The sequence below is a fragment of the Hyperolius riggenbachi genome, chromosome 4, assembly GCF_040937935.1.
Source record: "Hyperolius riggenbachi isolate aHypRig1 chromosome 4, aHypRig1.pri, whole genome shotgun sequence".
In the NCBI taxonomy this organism is placed as follows: Eukaryota; Metazoa; Chordata; class Amphibia; order Anura; family Hyperoliidae; genus Hyperolius; species Hyperolius riggenbachi.
This window is the reverse complement of record NC_090649.1, coordinates 5,625,680-5,643,465: the sequence shown is the minus strand read 5'-3', so window position 1 is coordinate 5,643,465 and position 17,786 is coordinate 5,625,680. Positions and strand designations below refer to the sequence as shown.

The 17,786-nt window shown below is 47.0% G+C and overlaps 1 protein-coding gene across 1 annotated transcript in view; it reads right to left on the bottom strand.

Moving 5' to 3' along the window:
- The window catches only part of LOC137571083 (vomeronasal type-2 receptor 26-like), a 193,548-nt gene that overhangs the window by 25,844 nt on the left and 149,918 nt on the right, over positions 1-17,786 (bottom strand). The window contains exon 6 of the mRNA XM_068279765.1: positions 14,078-14,293. Coding sequence (XP_068135866.1) covers positions 14,078-14,293 — 216 coding nt within the window. The remainder of the gene's footprint in view (positions 1-14,077; positions 14,294-17,786) is intronic.

Sequence of the window (17,786 nt, the reverse complement as noted above, 5' to 3'; positions counted from 1 at the left end):
AGGACAAAAAGCGTGCGGATAGCATGCTTTTTACCGCCATGCATGCAGTCATAAATGTAATAAAAGATAAGAGGTTCAATAAACAGGGACCGGGCGGCAACGCTAACCCAGCAGCAGCAGCACACGTGATGGAACAGGAGCAGGCGCAGGAGGAGAAGGCCATGCTTTTTGAGACACAACAACACCGGCCTTGCATGAGGACAAAAAGTGTGCGGATATAGCAGCAATGCTTTTTGCCGCCATGCAGTCATAAATGTAATAAAGATGAGAGGTTCAATAAACAGGGACACAGAGTGGCAGTACACACAATGCTATATAGTCTGGCTGAGCGGTGTACACAGAGTGGCAGTACACACAATGCTATATAGTCTGGCTGAGCGGTGTACACAGAGTGGAAGTACACACAATGCTATATAGTCTGGCTGAGCGGTGTACACAGAGTGGAAGTACACACAATGCTATATAGTCTGGCTGAGCGGTGTACACAGAGTGGAAGTACACACAATGCTATATAGTCTGGCTGAGCGGTGTACACAGAGTGGAAGTACACAATGCTATATAGTCTGGCTGAGCCGTGTACACAGAGTGTCAGTAAACAATGCTATATAGTCTGGCTGAGCCGTGTACACAGAGTGTCAGTAAACAATGGTATATAGTCTGGCTGAGCGGTGTACACAGAGTGTCAGTAAACAATGATATATAGTCTGGCTGAGCGGTGTACACAGAGTGTCAGTAAACACAATGCTATATATAGCGTGGCTGAGCGAGGTGCACAGTGGCAGTACACACAATGCTATATAGTCAGGCTGAGCGGTGTACACAGAGTGTCAGTAAACAATGATATATAGTCTGGCTGAGCGGTGTACACAGAGTGTCAGTAAACACAATGCTATATATAGCGTGGCTGAGCGAGGTGCACAGTGGCAGTACACACAATGCTATATAGTCAGGCTGAGCGGTGTACACAGAGTGTCAGTAAACAATGATATATAGTCTGGCTGAGCGGTGTACACAGAGTGTCAGTAAACACAATGCTATATATAGCGTGGCTGAGCGAGGTGCACAGTGGCAGTACACACAATGCTATATAGTCAGGCTGAGCGGTGTACACAGAGTGTCAGTAAACAATGATATATAGTCTGGCTGAGCGGTGTACACAGAGTGTCAGTAAACACAATGCTATATATAGCGTGGCTGAGCGAGGTGCACAGTGGCAGTACACACAATGCTATATAGTCAGGCTGAGCCGTGTACACAGAGTGTCAGAAAACACAATGCTATATATAGCGTGGCTGAGCGAGGTACACACTACACAGTGGCAGTAAACAATGCTATATATAGTCTGGCTGAGCGAGCGGTGTACTACTGTTCCCAGCAGCGACACACAATGACTGGGGGGGACCCTGGCTAGCGTGGCTGGAGCGCGAACTACCCTGCCTGCCTACCCAAAGCTAAACCCACAGACAAATGGCGGAGATATGACGTGGTTCGGGTATTTATTTACCCGAACCACGTGACCGTTCGGCCAATCAGAGCGCGTTCGGGTCCGAACCACGTGACCTGTTCGGCCAATTACAGCGCTAGCCGAACGTTCGGGGAACGTTCGGCCATGCGCTCTTAGTTCGGCCATGTGGCCGAACGGTTTGGCCGAGCACCATCAGGTGTTCGGCCGAACTCGAACATCACCCGAACAGGGTGATGTTCTGCAGAACCCGAACAGTGGCGAACACTGTTCGCCCAACACTAAATATCACTGACAACTGAATGTGTTAAACAGGACCACATCTTCCTCACACCACCATCCCACCATCATATCTCCTATGTGAGCAGGACCACATCTTCCTCACACCTCCATCCCACCATCATATCTCCTATGTGAGCAGGACCACGTCTTCCTCACACCTCCATCCCACCATCATATCTCCTATGTGAGCAGGACCACATCTTCCTCACACCTCTATCACACCATCATATCTCCTATGTGAGCAGGACCACATCTTCCTCACACCTCTATCCCACCATCATATCTCCTATGTGAGCAGGACCACATCTTCCTCACACCTCCATCCCATCATCATATCTCCTATGTGTGCAGGACCACATCTTCCCCACACCTCCATCCCACCATCATATCTCCTATGTGAGCAGGACTACATTTTCCTCACACCTCCATCCCACTATCATATCTCCTATGTGTGCAGGACCACATCTTCCCCACACCTCCATCCCACCATCATATCTCCTATAGTGATGCTCAAATACCCCTTTTTAAAATTCGAGTTTGGTCGAATTCGAATAGTAAATTATTCGAGGTCAGTCGAATATTCGAGTCTAATAATTTTTACTATTCGATTCGACCTCGGACTTCGAGCTCACTATTCGAGTCGGTATTCGAGCTAACTATTCGAGCTGACTATTCGAATTGGCCTTAAATAGCTTCCAACACTTGTTTTGAGGGTGAATGATGCAAGAAACCTCTTTTTTTCCAAGTAACAACAGCAAGTGATTATGTGGGGATGTTCCTTAAAAAAAAAATGTGGAAAGAGAAGTTGTGTCCTTAATTTTGTTCAGTAGTGTTACTGTATATACTTGTTCTTCTTCTTCTTCTTCTTCTATATCTTCTTCTTCTTCTTCTTCTTCTATATCTTCTTCTTCTTCTTCTTCTTCTTCTTCTTCTTCTTCTTCTTCTTCTTCTTCTTCTTCTTCTTCTTCTTCTTCTTCTATATCTTCTTCTTCTATATCTTCTTCTTCTATATCTTCTTCTTCTATATCTTCTTCTTCTTCTTCTTTTATATCTTCTTCTTCTTCTTTTATATCTTCTTCCTCTTCTTCTTCTTCTTCTTTTATATCTTCTTCCTCTTCTTCTTCTTCTTCTTTTATATCTTCTTCCTCTTCTTCTTCTTCTTCTTTTATATCTTCTTCCTCTTCTTCTTCTTCTTCTTTTATATCTTCTTCCTCTTCTTCTTCTTCTTCTTTTATATCTTCTTCCTCTTCTTCTTCTTCTTCTTTTATATCTTCTTCTTCTTCTTCTTTTATATCTTCTTCTTCTTCTTCTTTTATATCTTCTTCTTCTTCTTCTTCTTCTTTTATATCTTCTTCTTCTTCTTCTTCTTCTTCTTCTTCTTCTTTTATATCTTCTTCTTCTTCTTCTTCTTCTTCTTCTTCTTCTTCTTCTTTTATATCTTCTTCTTCTTCTTCTTCTTCTTCTTCTTCTTCTTCTTCTTCTTCTTCTTCTTCTTCTTCTTCTTCTTCTTCTTCTTCTTCTTCTTCTTCTTCTTCTTCTATATCTTCTTCTTCTTCTTCTTCTTTTATATCTTCTTCTTCTTCTTCTTCTTTTATATCTTCTTCTTCTTCTTCTTCTTCTTCATCTTCATCTTCTTCTTCTTCTTCTTCTTCTTCTTCTTCTTCTTCTTCTTATTCTTCTTCTTCTTCTTCTTCTTCTTCTTCTATATCTTCTTCTTCTTCTTCTTCTTCTATTTCTTCTTCTTCTTCTTCTTCTTCTATATCTTCTTCTTCTTCTTCTATATCTTCTTCTTCTTCTTCTTCTTCTATATCTTCTTCTTCTTCTTCTTCTTCTATATCTTCTTCTTCTTCTTCTTCTTCTTCTTCTTCTTCTTCTTCTTCTTCTTCTTCTTCTTCTTCTTCTTCTTCTTCTTCTTCTTCTTCTTCTATATCTTCTTCTTCTTCTTCTTCTATATCTTCTTCTTCTTCTTTTATATCTTCATCTTCATCTTCTTCTTCTTCTTCTTCTTCTTCTTCTTCTTCTTCTTCTTCTTCTTCTTCTTCTTCTTCTTCTTCTTCTTCTTCTTCTTCTTCTTCTTCTTCTTCTTCTTCTTCTATATCTTCTTCTTCTTCTTCTTCTTTTATATCTTCTTCTTCTTCTTCTTCTTTTATATCTTCTTCTTCTTCTTCTTCTTCATCTTCATCTTCTTCTTCTTCTTCTTCTTCTTCTTCTATATCTTCTTCTTCTTCTTCTTCTTCTTCTTCTTCTTCTTCTTCTATATCTTCTTCTTCTTCTTCTTCTTCTATATCTTCTTCTTCTTCTTCTTCTATATCTTCTTCTTCTTCTTCTTCTTCTTCTATATCTTCTTCTTCTTCTTCTTCTTCTTCTATATCTTCTTCTTCTTCTTCTTCTTCTTCTATATCTTCTTCTTCTTCTTCTTCTTCTTCTTCTTCTATATCTTCTTCTTCTTCTTCTATATCTTCTTCTTCTTCTTCTTCTTCTATATCTTCTTCTTCTTCTTCTTCTTCTATATCTTCTTCTTCTTCTTCTTCTTCTTCTTCTTCTTCTTCTTCTTCTATATCTTCTTCTTCTTCTTCTTCTATATCTTCTTCTTCTTCTTCTTCTTCTTCTTCTATATCTTCTTCTTCTTCTTCTTCTTCTTCTTCTTCTTCTATATCTTCTTCTTCTTCTTCTTCTTCTTCTATATCTTCTTCTTCTTCTTCTTCTTCTTCTATATCTTCTTCTTCTTCTTCTATATCTTCTTCTTCTTCTTCTTCTTCTATATCTTCTTCTTCTTCTTCTTCTTCTATATCTTCTTCTTCTTCTTCTATATCTTCTTCTTCTTCTTCTTCTTCTATATCTTCTTCTTCTTCTTCTTCTTCTATATCTTCTTCTTCTTCTTCTATATCTTCTTCTTCTTCTTCTTCTTCTATATCTTCTTCTTCTTCTTCTATATCTTCTTCTTCTTCTTCTTCTTCTATATCTTCTTCTTCTTCTTCTATATCTTCTTCTTCTTCTTCTATATCTTCTTCTTCTTCTTCTTCTTCTATATCTTCTTCTTCTTCTTCTTCTATATCTTCTTCTTCTTCTTCTTCTTCTTCTATATCTTCTTCTTCTTCTTCTTCTTCTTCTTCTATATCTTCTTCTTCTTCTTCTTCTTCTATATCTTCTTCTTCTTCTTCTTCTATATCTTCTTCTTCTTCTTCTTCTTCTTCTATATCTTCTTCTTCTTCTTCTTCTTCTTCTATATCTTCTTCTTCTTCTTCTTCTTCTTCTATATCTTCTTCTTCTTCTTCTTCTTCTTCTTCTATATCTTCTTCTTCTTCTTCTATATCTTCTTCTTCTTCTTCTTCTTCTATATCTTCTTCTTCTTCTTCTTCTTCTTCTATATCTTCTTCTTCTTCTTCTTCTTCTATATCTTCTTCTTCTTCTTCTATATCTTCTTCTTCTTCTTCTTCTTCTATATCTTCTTCTTCTTCTTCTTCTTCTTCTATATCTTCTTCTTCTTCTTCTATATCTTCTTCTTCTTCTTCTTCTTCTATATCTTCTTCTTCTTCTTCTATATCTTCTTCTTCTTCTTCTTCTTCTATATCTTCTTCTTCTTCTTCTTCTATATCTTCTTCTTCTTCTTCTATATCTTCTTCTTCTTCTTCTTCTTCTATATCTTCTTCTTCTTCTTCTATATCTTCTTCTTCTTCTTCTTCTTCTTCTTCTTCTTCTTCTTCTTCTTCTTCTTCTTCTTCTTCTTCTTCTTCTTCTTCTTCTTCTTCTTCTTCTTCTTCTTCTTCTTCTTCTTCTTCTTCTTCTTCTTCTTCATCTTCTTCTTCATCTTCTTCATCTTCTTCTTCATCTTCTTCTTCATCATCTTCTTCATCTTCTTCTTCATCTTCTTCTTCTTCTTCATCTTCTTCTTCATCTTCATCTTCTCCTTCCTTTTCAATATCGTCTTCTTCTTCTTCACGTATTTCTCTTTTCAATTTTTTTTTTAAAGAAATGCAGCTATTTTTGAGCGTAACAAATAGCTGGTGGGCGCACGCATGTTGGAAGCGCCATTGTATGTGCTCCCTGGCAGTGGAAACACAAAGACAGCAGGAGGTAAATTCAGCAGCAGGAGGAGGAGGATGAGTGTGTGGCAGCAGGCAGTCAATGAGGCAGGCAGCTCGCCGTGACATAATAGCCCTGGTACCTAGCGGTGATACCAGGGCTGTAAATAAACACAACAGGAGGTCCCAGACAGCGGTCGTGCAGCCCACATTGTGTCCAATACACAACTGGGACAACACAGTTTTCAACCCGGGCACCTCAGAAAAATTAAACCTTTTTTTTTTTTTTTAATGGTTTGTTTGGTTTTGGTTTTGCAACCAATATAGCTATTGTTTGACGTAATAGCTGGTGGCAGAGTGGCAGCAGAAGGTAATTCTGTGTACCCTGGCAGTGGGAAACACAGACAGACAGCAGCAGCAGGAGGAGGAATGGAGGAGTAGGCGAGCAGCTATTGTTTGACGTAATAGCTGGTGGCAGAGTGGCAGCAGAAGGTAAATCATCTGTGTACCCTGGCAGTGGGAAACACAGACAGACAGCAGCAGCAGGAGGAGGAATGGAGGAGTAGGCGAGCAGCTATTGTTTGACGTAATAGCTGGTGGCAGAGTGGCAGCAGAAGGTAAATCATCTGTGTACCCTGGCAGTGGGAAACACAGACAGACAGCAGCAGCAGCAGCAGGAGGAGGTATGGAGGAGCAGTGTGAGTGTGGCAGCAGGTAGGCAGCGTGACATAATAGCCCTGGTACCTAGCGGTGATACCAGGGCTGTAAATAAACACAACAGGAGGTCCCAGACAGCGGTCGTGCAGCCCACATTGTGTCCAATACACAACTGGGACAACACAGTTTTCAACCCGGGCACCTCAGAAAAATTAAACCTTTTTTTTTTTTTTTATGGTTTTTTGGTTTTTGGTTTTGCAACCAATATAGCTATTGTTTGACGTAATAGCTGGTGGCAGCAGAAGGTAAATCATCTGTGTACCCTGGCAGTGGGAAACACAGACAGACAGCAGCAGCAGGAGGAGGAATGGAGGAGTAGGCGAGCAGCTATTGTTTGACGTAATAGCTGGTGGCAGAGTGGCAGCAGAAGGTAAATCATCTGTGTACCCTGGCAGTGGGAAACACAGACAGACAGCAGCAGCAGCAGCAGGAGGAGGTATGGAGGAGCAGTGTGAGTGTGGCAGCAGGTAGGCAGCGTGACATAATAGCCCTGGTACCTAGCGGTGATACCAGGGCTGTAAATAAACACAACAGGAGGTCCCAGACAGCGGTCGTGCAGCCCACATTGTGTCCAATACACAACTGGGACAACACAGTTTTCAACCCGGGCACCTCAGAAAAATTAAACCTTTTTTTTTTTTTTTATGGTTTTTTGGTTTTTGGTTTTGCAACCAATATAGCTATTGTTTGACGTAATAGCTGGTGGCAGAGTGGCAGCAGAAGAAGGTAATTCTGTGTACCCTGGCAGTGGGAAACACAGACAGACAGCAGAAGGGCAGTACACAGCAGCCCACTGTAGGTGTAAAATGTGTGGCTGCAGGCGACGTAATAGTCAAAGTGAACCAGGCTGGCTTAGTGAGCAGGAGCCAGGAGGTGGTAAAGGGTGGTAAGGCACATTAACGATGGTTCCGGCAGCCAGTTCATGTCCCCCTCTCGCCGACAACAGGGGCCAGGAACTCGCCTTCCACCCACGCCTGGTTCATCTTGAGAAACGTCAGTCTGTCCACAGACTTGTGAGACAGACGTGAGCGTTTCTCGGTGACCACGCCACCAGCTGCACTGAAGCAGCGCTCGGACAGCACGCTGGAAGGGGGGCAGGACAGCACTTCCAGGGCGTACTGCGCCAGCTCGCTCCAGATCTCCATGCGCTTGACCCAATACTCCATGGGATCAACAGGGGCATCGCTGTCAAGCCCGCTGTACGACCCCATGTAGTCAGCCACCATGCAGGTCAGGCGCTGGCTGTGACCGGAGGAGGATGCTGCTGCATGCATCTCCTCTCTAGTCACTGCTGCCGGAGCCTCTACAGTCCTGTAGAGCTCGTGGCTGAGAGACAGCAGGTCTGTGGGGCGCTTGCTGCTGCTGGATGCAGGCACCTGCTGCTGCCTCTGTGCTGGCTGCTGGACAGTGGGGGTGGAAGGCTGGGGGAAGGCTTCCTCCAAGCGCTCAACAAGGGCCTGCTGCAAGCTCCTTATTTGTTGCGCTGGGTCTCCTCCTGCAGGCGGCAGGAACTGGCTCAACTTCCCCTTGAGGCGTGGGTCCAACATCATGCTGATCCAGATGTCCTCCCTCTGCTTCATCTGGATCACCCTGGGGTCCCTGCGCAGGCACGTCAGCATGTGCGCTGCCATTGGGAAGAGGCGGGCCACGTCTGCTGGCACATCGACGTCAGTGCTGTCCTCATCCTCCTCCTCTGCCGCCTCATCCTCTCTCCACCCCCGCACCAACTCAGCTGCGCTGTGCTGATCCCCCTCATCAGCAGCCAGGTCAGGGACCTCCACCAAGTCCTCCTCCTCCTCCCCCTCAGAGGTGGACTGCGCAGCTGGTTGCCGCTCCTGCTGGTCCAAGGCTGCCGCTCCCTGTTCCAGCAAAGCATCGAGGGCCCTGTTCAGCAGAGAAACCAGGGGCACCCACTCGCAGACCATAGCATGGTCCCTGCTCACCATGTTTGTGGCCTGCAGGAAGGGAGCCAGCACTAAGCACACCTGCTGCATGTGCCTCCAGTCATCATCGGGGACGATGGACGGGAAGTTGCTGGTCTTGTCCCTTCTCTGAGCTGCGGAAACAGTGGCCAGGGCAAGGTACTGTTTGACAGCGCGCCTCTGTTCAACCAGACGCTCCAACATCGCCAGGGTGGAGTTCCAGCGAGTCGGAACGTCAAGGATCAGCCGATGGCGTGGCAGATCCAGCTCCTTTTGCACGTCTTCCAGGCTCGCACAGGCTGCAGCCGAGCGCCGGAAGTGACGCACAACATTCCTTGCCGTTTCCAGCAGTTCGCCCATCCCCTGGTAGGTGCGCAGGAACTTCTGCACCACCAGGTTCAGCACGTGGGCAAGACAGGGGATGTGGGTCAGGTTTCCCCTGTCTATTGCGGCAACCAGATTGGCCCCATTGTCGGCCACCACCTCTCCGACTCTGAGGCCTCTGGGGGTCAGCCAAATCCTCTCCTGCTCCTGGAGTTTGGCCAACACATGGGTTGCCGTCAGCTTGGTCTTCCCAAGGCTGACCAAGTGCAGCAGCGCTTGGCAGTGGCGGGCCTTCACGCTGCTGCTGAGGCGGGGGGTTTGGCCAGGTGTGCCGGAGGATGGCAGAGGATCGGAGGAACCTGCTGCAGTTCCCCTGAGCCTGCGGGGTGGCACCACCCACTGTGTTGCTGCTGCTGCTGTGCCCGCTGCTGCTCTCCCATCCTCACCCCCTTCCACCAAGCTGACCCAGTGGACAGTGAAGGACAGGTAGCGGCCTGTCCCGAAGCGGCTGCTCCAGGAGTCCATGGTGACGTGGACCCTTTCACCAACCGCGTGCTCCAGCCCTCGCTCCACATTGGCCATCACAAAGCGGTGCAGTGCAGGAATGGCCTTGCGGGCAAAGAAGTGTCTGCTGGGGAGCTGCCAGTCTGGGGCTGCGCAAGCAAGCAGCGCACGAATGTCGCTCCCCTCCTGCACGAGCGTGTACGGCAGGAGTTGGGAGCACATGGCCCGTGCCAGCAAGCCGTTCAGCTGCCGCACGCGACGGCTGCTGGGAGGCAGAGCCCTAACCACCCCCTGGAAGGACTCGCTCAAAAGGCTCTGGCGTGGCCTTTTGCTGACACGGGAATCAGCAGATACAGCAGAGGAGGCCACTGAGGACTGGCTGCCAGAACAGGCCTCAGTGTCGGCGGCAGGAGTTGCAGAGGGGGGAGGAGCAGTGCATTTCCGCACTCCTGCTGGTGCTGCTGGAGGAGCAGGAGGGCGGGTGGCTGCTGTTGCTGCTGCTGAAGGCTGTGCAGTGATGGGTGTGGTGCCACTGCCAGCAGCAGATGCCTTCAGCCTCTGGAACTCCTCATGCTGGTGGAAATGTTTAGCCGCAAGGTGGTTGATGAGCGAGCTGGTGCTGAACTTTAAGGGGTCTGCACCTCTGCTCAACTTCCGCTGACAGTGGTTGCAAGTGGCGTACTTGCTGTACACAGTGGGCATGGTGAAAAACCGCCAGATTGGTGACAGAAACTTCCCCCTACGGCATGGAAGCGCTGCTGCCTGTCTCCCTGTGGTGGTTGGGGGGGGGGGCTTGGGTGCGGCTGGGGGTGGTACTGGCTGATGCTGCTGCTGCTGCTGCTGAGCCTGAGACACCAGCAGGCTGTGGGACGCTGCCAATGCTTGCAATGATGCGCCTCCTTGCAAGGCCCACAAGCGCATCCTCCTCCTCCTCCTCAGAGCTGCTGAGGACGACATCCCCTGGAGGTGGTGGCACCCAGTCTCTGTCTGTCACCGGGTCATCATCATCCTCCCCCTCCTGAAACATGTCCTGCTGGGATGAGGACCCCCCAAACTCCTCTCCTGATGCATGGATGGGCTGCTTGACTGTCGCCACAGTCTTGCTGTCCAATCCCTCATCCCCCAAAGTGCCCATCAGCATCTCCTCCTCAAGATCGCCAACAACAGCAGACAATTTACTCATGATGCCTGGGGTCAAAAGACTGCTGAATGACAGGTCGGCGAGTGACGGTGAACTGGCCTCCTCCCCAGACCCTGCTGGGCGGCTGCTGCGAACAGGGGTGGTGGTGGTGGTGAGGGTGGAGGCCTCGGATGCAGAGCTGATGGCGGGCTGCTCATCCTCCGTCATGAGTTGCACCACAGTGTCTGCATCCTTTTCCTCAATGGGACGTTTCCGACCCGGCTGGAGGAAAATGGGAGCAGGTGCTACACGCTGCTGCTGCTGTGTCTCTGCAGCGTGAGTTGCAGATGCTCCTGCTGGGCGGCGCCCAAGGCGTCCACGGCCAGTGGCTATGGGAGGAATGTTAGCCACTGACGCTGCTGCTGCTGCTGCGGAACTGTGCATGGTGGCGCGCCCGCGGCCGCGGCTTGCCACAATGCTGCTCCCTCTCCTCCTGATTCCCTTGCTGCCCTTCCCCTTGCCCAAACCGCGCTGGCTGCCACTTCCAGACATCTTAAATGTTTTGGGCGTATAGACAAAAGTTTTGTAAAAGGGCGGGTGAAAAGTGGGGTACTTTAATGGAGTGGGTTGGTTGGTGAGGTGACTGAGTGAGTGTCCCCTAGTACAGTAAGTAAGTAGTAACAGTCAGGAAGTACAACTAGCAGTTACAATAATCAGTAGTAATCACAAGTAAATTTAGTGTGTGTACACTCAGACAGTGAGTGCACGCACGCAGGAGCTAGTAGCCTATGAACACAGTGACTGAGTGTCCTAGACTCCTAGTACAGTAAGAGTAAGTAGTAACAGTAAGTAGAACTAACTAATTACAATAATCAATCAGCGATCAGAAGGAAATGGAGTGTGGGTGGTGTGTGTACACTCAGACAGTGAGTGCACGCACGCAGGAGCTAGTAGCCTATGAACACAGTGACTGAGTGTCCTAGACTCCTAGTACAGTAAGAGTAAGTAGTAACAGTAAGTAGAACTAACTAATTACAATAATCAATCAGCGATCAGAAGGAAATGGAGTGTGGGTGTGTGTACACTCAGACAGTGAGTGCACGCACGCAGGAGCTAGTAGCCTATGAACACAGTGACTGAGTGTCCTAGACTCCTAGTACAGTAAGAGTAAGTAGTAACAGTAAGTACAACTAACTAATTACGATAATCAATCAGCGATCAGAAGGAAATGGAGTGTGGGTGTGTGTACACTCAGACAGTGAGTGCACGCACGCAGGAGCTAGTAGCCTATGGACAGTGACTGAGTGTCCTAGACTCCTAGTACAGTAAGAGTAAGTAGTAACAGTAAGTAGAACTAACTAATTACAATAATCAATCAGCGATCAGAAGGAAATGGAGTGTGGGTGTGTGTACACTCAGACAGTGAGTGCACGCACGCAGGAGCTAGTAGCCTATGGACAGTGACTGAGTGTCCTAGACTCCTAGTACAGTAAGAGTAAGTAGTAACAGTAAGTAGAACTAACTAATTACGATAATCAATCAGCGATCAGAAGGAAATAGAGTGTGTGTTGTGTGTGTACACTCAGACAGTGAGTGCAGTGCGCACACGCAGGAGCTAGTAGCCTATATGAACAGTGACAGTGAGTGTCCCTACGGGTACAGTAAGAGTAAGTAGTAAGTAAGTACAACTAACTAACAATAATCTATCAGTAATCAGAAGGAAATAGAGTGTGTGTACACACAGACAGTGAGTGAGTGCACACACGCAGGAGCTAGCTAGTAGCCTATAAACAGTGACAGTCAGTGAGTGTCCTACTCCTGGTACAGTATAACTACAATACTATTAGTAAAGGACAGCAGAAATACTGGCATAGATGAGAGAAATAAACAGAGGACAGCTGCCCACAGAGGCAAGGCCCCCCTGAGGCCTAAACCTGTAAGCTTGCAGCAGCTGCCTGTCTCTAATGTAACACACAAGCTACTAACTAAAATACAATGTCTATCTAACTAACAACAATATAGGTGTATATGGCAGGTGTAGGTGAGCAAAAACGCTAGGTAAATGATCACAATAGAGCACTTGCTAAGCCAAAGCACAAAGGAGCAACTCTCTCTCTGTACAAGTCTCAGGCAAGCATGGAGAAACGGAACATGGCGGCCGCTATTTATAGGGTAGGGGCTGGCCAGGGTCCCCCTCTGTGATTGGCTGCCGTCAGAGGGCCTGGGAGCCCTCTGATTGGCTCTAAGGACATCAATCTGGGCTATGACGCTATTCGAGCTCGGTACCGAGCTCGAATAGCGCCGAGTTGCTCGAATAGCTCGAATAGTGAATGGGCTATTCGAGTGTACTCGGATAGCCCATTCGAATAGCTCCAGCTATTCGGAGCTCGAATACCGAGCTCGAATAGCTGAAAAAGAGCTCGAATATTCGAGCTACTCGAATATTCGAGCTCTGCTGAGCACCACTGATCTCCTATGTGAGCAGGACCACATCTTCCCCACACCTCCATCCCACCATCATATCTCCTATGTGAGCAGGACCACATCTTCCTCACACCTACATCTCACCACCATCATATCTCCTATGTGAGCAGGACCACATCTTCCTCACACCTCCATCCCACCATTATATCTCCTATGTGAGCAGGACCACATCTTCCTCACACCTCCATCCCACCATCATATCTCCTCTGTGAGCAGGACCACATCTTCCTCACACCTCCATCCCACCATCATATCTCCTATGTGAGCAGGACCACATCTTCCCCACACCTCCATCCCACCATCATATCTCCTATGTGAGCAGGACCACATCTTCCTCACACCTCCATCCCACCATCATATCTTATATGTTTGCAGGACCACATCTTCCCCACACCTCCATCCCACCATCATATCTCCTATGTGAGCAGGACTACATCTTCCCCACACCTCCATCCCACCATCATATCTCATATGTGAGCAGGACCACATCTTCCTCACACCTCCATCCCACCATCATATCTCCTATGTGAGCAGGACCACATCTTCCTCACACCTCCATCCCACTATCATATCTACTATGTGATCAGGACCACATCTTCCCCACACCTCCATCCCACCATCATATCTCCTATGTGAGCAGGACCACATCTTCCTCACACCTACATCTCACCACCATCATATCTCCTATGTGAGCAGGACCACATCTTCCTCACACCTCCATCCCACCATTATATCTCCTATGTGAGCAGGACCACATCTTCCTCACACCTCCATCCCACCATCATATCTCCTCTGTGAGCAGGACCACATCTTCCTCACACCTCCATCCCACCATCATATCTCCTATGTGAGCAGGACCACATCTTCCCCACACCTCCATCCCACCATCATATCTCCTATGTGAGCAGGACCACATCTTCCTCACACCTCCATCCCACCATCATATCTTATATGTTTGCAGGACCACATCTTCCCCACACCTCCATCCCACCATCATATCTCCTATGTGAGCAGGACTACATCTTCCCCACACCTCCATCCCACCATCATATCTCATATGTGAGCAGGACCACATCTTCCTCACACCTCCATCCCACCATCATATCTCCTATGTGAGCAGGACCACATCTTCCTCACACCTCCATCCCACTATCATATCTACTATGCAATTTTCACTTCCCCAATCCCCATTAACCAACATTTTAAATGCAAAAAAAAAAATGTAAAAAGTGGCTATAACCTTATTAGCGGCATTCTTCCACAGAATGAATGTTGGATTGAGGTGTAATTTCCGATGAGACAACCCTTCCTCTGTCTGACCAATAAGGTAATTATGCTTTATGCCGTTATTATATATTCTCCAATTCCCAATGTAGAATGGGGATACTAGTTCTCCATTTTTATCAAAAACCAGATTTCCAGTCGCTTGTCTTTGGGCTTTCATCCAGTAATGAAGCTGTTAATTAGGTAAACATTATGAATATAGTTACTGTTCCGACATACAATATAGTGTGAAAATAAGCACACCTCAACCAAATGTATCTGTTTTTTTTCTTTTTTATTTTCAGAGTGTGGGAAATTAATAAAAAATGACGTGGGGTCCCTCCTCCCGAGCCTCTGTAACCCCTTGTCCCCCAGGCAGGCTGGGATAGCCAGAATGCAGAGCCCCGGCCAACTGGGGCTTCGCACCCTGAGCTATACCAGCCCGCATGGTCCATGGTATGGGGTGGCTCTGGAGGAGAGGGGCGGCCAAGCCTCCCCCCCGGAGTCCTTGTTTAATCCATGTACAAGGGGCTCTCCCCCACCGTTGAGCCGAAATTTCTCATTACTATAATTACGCATGCGAAATTTGCTATTACGATGCGAAATTATGGCAGCGGAATTGCCATTAAAATTGTAATTGAAAATACCGTAAGCGTAATTTTCAACGCGTAATTTCACGTTTCGTTCATAACGTAATTTCTAATTTCGGGTTCGCTTAATTTTCACGAAATTTGGCATATTTTTTTTCGCGTTTTCGTCTGCATGGTGAATTTTGATGCGAAATATCACTACATGGCGAATTTTATATGCGTAATGCGAAAACGACGCGAAAATTAATGCTTACAGTAATATGAACTATCGAGAAATTACGTTATGTAAATACGCTTATAAACGGTTGCATGCAAGGCAAACGTAATTTTGCGATACCCACTGTAATGCAAAAATTACGTGAAAATTACGCTTACGCAGAAATCCTTCTTCATTACGATTATGTACTTATGGCCATAATCGTAATTACACTAATTATGCGAAATTTCACGAAATCGTAATTAAGTCATTACGCTCATCTCTACCCAGGAGGAGGTGGGTGTGACGAATCCCTGGGGGGGGGGGTTCATGGTGGCATGAGAGTCCCTTTTAAGAAGGTGTCCCCCAGATATCAGCCCCCTCCCCAGGTGAAATGAGTTTAGGGGTACATAATACCCCTTACCCATTTCCACAAGGGATTCTATGTACCCTATACTAATTTCTCCTGGGAGGGGAGCTGACATCTGGGGGTCCCCTTCTTACCAGATGCCACCATGACCACCCCAGGGCATCATCACCCCCACCACTTCCTGGGGTACCAGAGATGGGGAAGAGCCCCTTGTCCATGGCTCTAGGGATAGGGAGAGGCTTGGCTGCCCTTCTCCCCCAGATACCCCCCATACCATGGATCATGCGGGCTGGTATAGCTCAGGGTGCAAAGCCCCAGGTGGCCGGGACTCCGCATTCTGGCTATCCCAGCCTGCATGGGGGACAAGGAGTTACAGAGGCTTGGGAGGGGGACCCATGTCATTTTTTTTATAGTTTTCACACTCTGAACATAAAAAAAAACAAAAATATTACACAAAATGGCATTTCCTTACGAAATGCCGTTACGATTACAGCTCACCATTATGGTTCATAACCTGGAATTACGGGCCAAACATGGATGCAATTATGGATGTATTCAAGATCACCATCCGTAATCGCGGCAGATCATGAATGATGATTTCAAGGTTGCAATTGCAGAAATTGGCCCATAATTACGGCAAAACCATAATTATTATTTATTATTATTATTTATTGTATTTATAAAGCGCCAACATATTACGCAGCGCTGGAGAATAAATAGGGATACATACATTGTAACAATGGGTGACAGACAGAGCGGGAGCAAATGTTTATACAACACAGCACAAGGTTATACATACAATCAAGGTATAAAATGCGGTTTACAGAGACCCGGCAAAACAAGTACGAGTTAGTCCATGAGAAGGGTGTCATTGCTGGGGTGGTAAAATTCAGTGCTGCTCATTAGTGTTGGGCGAACATCTAGATGTTCGGGTTCGGGCCGAACAGGCCGAACATGGCCGCGATGTTCGGGTGTTCGACCCGAACTCCGAACATAATGGAAGTCAATGGGGACCCGAACTTTTGTGGTTTGTAAAGCCTCCTTACATGCTACATACCCCAAATTTACAGGGTATGTGCACCTTGGGAGTGGGTACAAGAGGGAAAAAAAATTTAGCAAAAAGAGCTTATAGTTTTTGAGAAAATCGATTTTAAAGTTTCAAAGGGAAAACTGTCTTTTAAATGCGGGAAATGTCTGTTTTCTTTGCACAGGTAACATGCTTTTTGTCGGCATGCAGTCATAAATGTAATACATATAAGAGGTTCCAGGAAAAGGGACCGGTAATGCTAACCCAGCAGCAGCACACGTGATGGAACAGGAGGAGGGTGGCGCAGGAGGAGAAGGCCACGCTTTGAGACACAACAACCCAGGCCTTGCATGAGGACAAGAAGCGTGCGGATAGCATGCTTTGTACCACCATGCAGTCATAAATGTAATAAAGATAAGTGGTTCAATAAACAGGGACCACGCGGCAACGCTAACCCAGCAGCAGCACACGTGATGGAACAGGAGGAGGCGCAGGAGGAGAAGGCCACGCTTTGTGAGACACAACAACCCAGGCCTTGCATGAGGACAAAAAGCGTGCGGATAGCATGCTTTGTACCGCCATGTAGTCATAAATGTAATAAAGATAAGAGGTTCAATAAACAGGGACCACGCGGCAACGCTAACCCAGCAGCAGCAGCAGCAGCAGCACACGTGATGGAACAGGAGGAGGCGCAGGAGGAGAAGGCCACGCTTTGTGAGACACAACAACCCAGGCCTTGCATGAGGACAAAAAGCGTGCGGATAGCATGCTTTGTACCGCCATGTAGTCATAAATGTAATAAAGATAAGAGGTTCCATAAACAGGGACCGGCAACGGTAACCCAGCAGCAGCAGCAGCAGCAGCAGCACACGTGATGGAACAGGAGGAGGCGCAGGAGGAGAAGGCCACGCTTTGTGAGACACAACAACCCAGGCCTTGCATGAGGACAAAAAGCGTGCGGATAGCATGCTTTGTACCGCCATGTAGTCATAAATGTAATAAAGATAAGAGGTTCCATAAACAGGGACCGGCAACGGTAACCCAGCAGCAGCAGCAGCAGCACACGTGATGGAACAGGAGGAGGCGCAGGAGGAGAAGGCCACGCTTTGTGAGACACAACAACCCAGGCCTTGCATGAGGACAAAAAGCGTGCGGATATAGCAGCAATGCTTTTTGCCGCCATGCAGTCATAAATGTAATACAGATGAGAGGTTCAATAAACAGGGACCGGAAACGCTAAACCATCCCAGATGTTCATCGGTCATGTTACTTGGTTGGGGTCCAGGAGTGTTGCGTAGTCGTTTCCAATCCAGGATTGATTCATTTTAATTTGAGTCAGACGGTCTGCATTTTCTGTGGAGAGGCGGATACGCCGATCTGTGATGATGCCTCCGGCAGCACTGAAACAGCGTTCCGACATAACGCTGGCTGCCGGGCAAGCCAGCACCTCTATTGCGTACATTGCCAGTTCGTGCCAGGTGTCTAGCTTCATGCCCGGTTTCA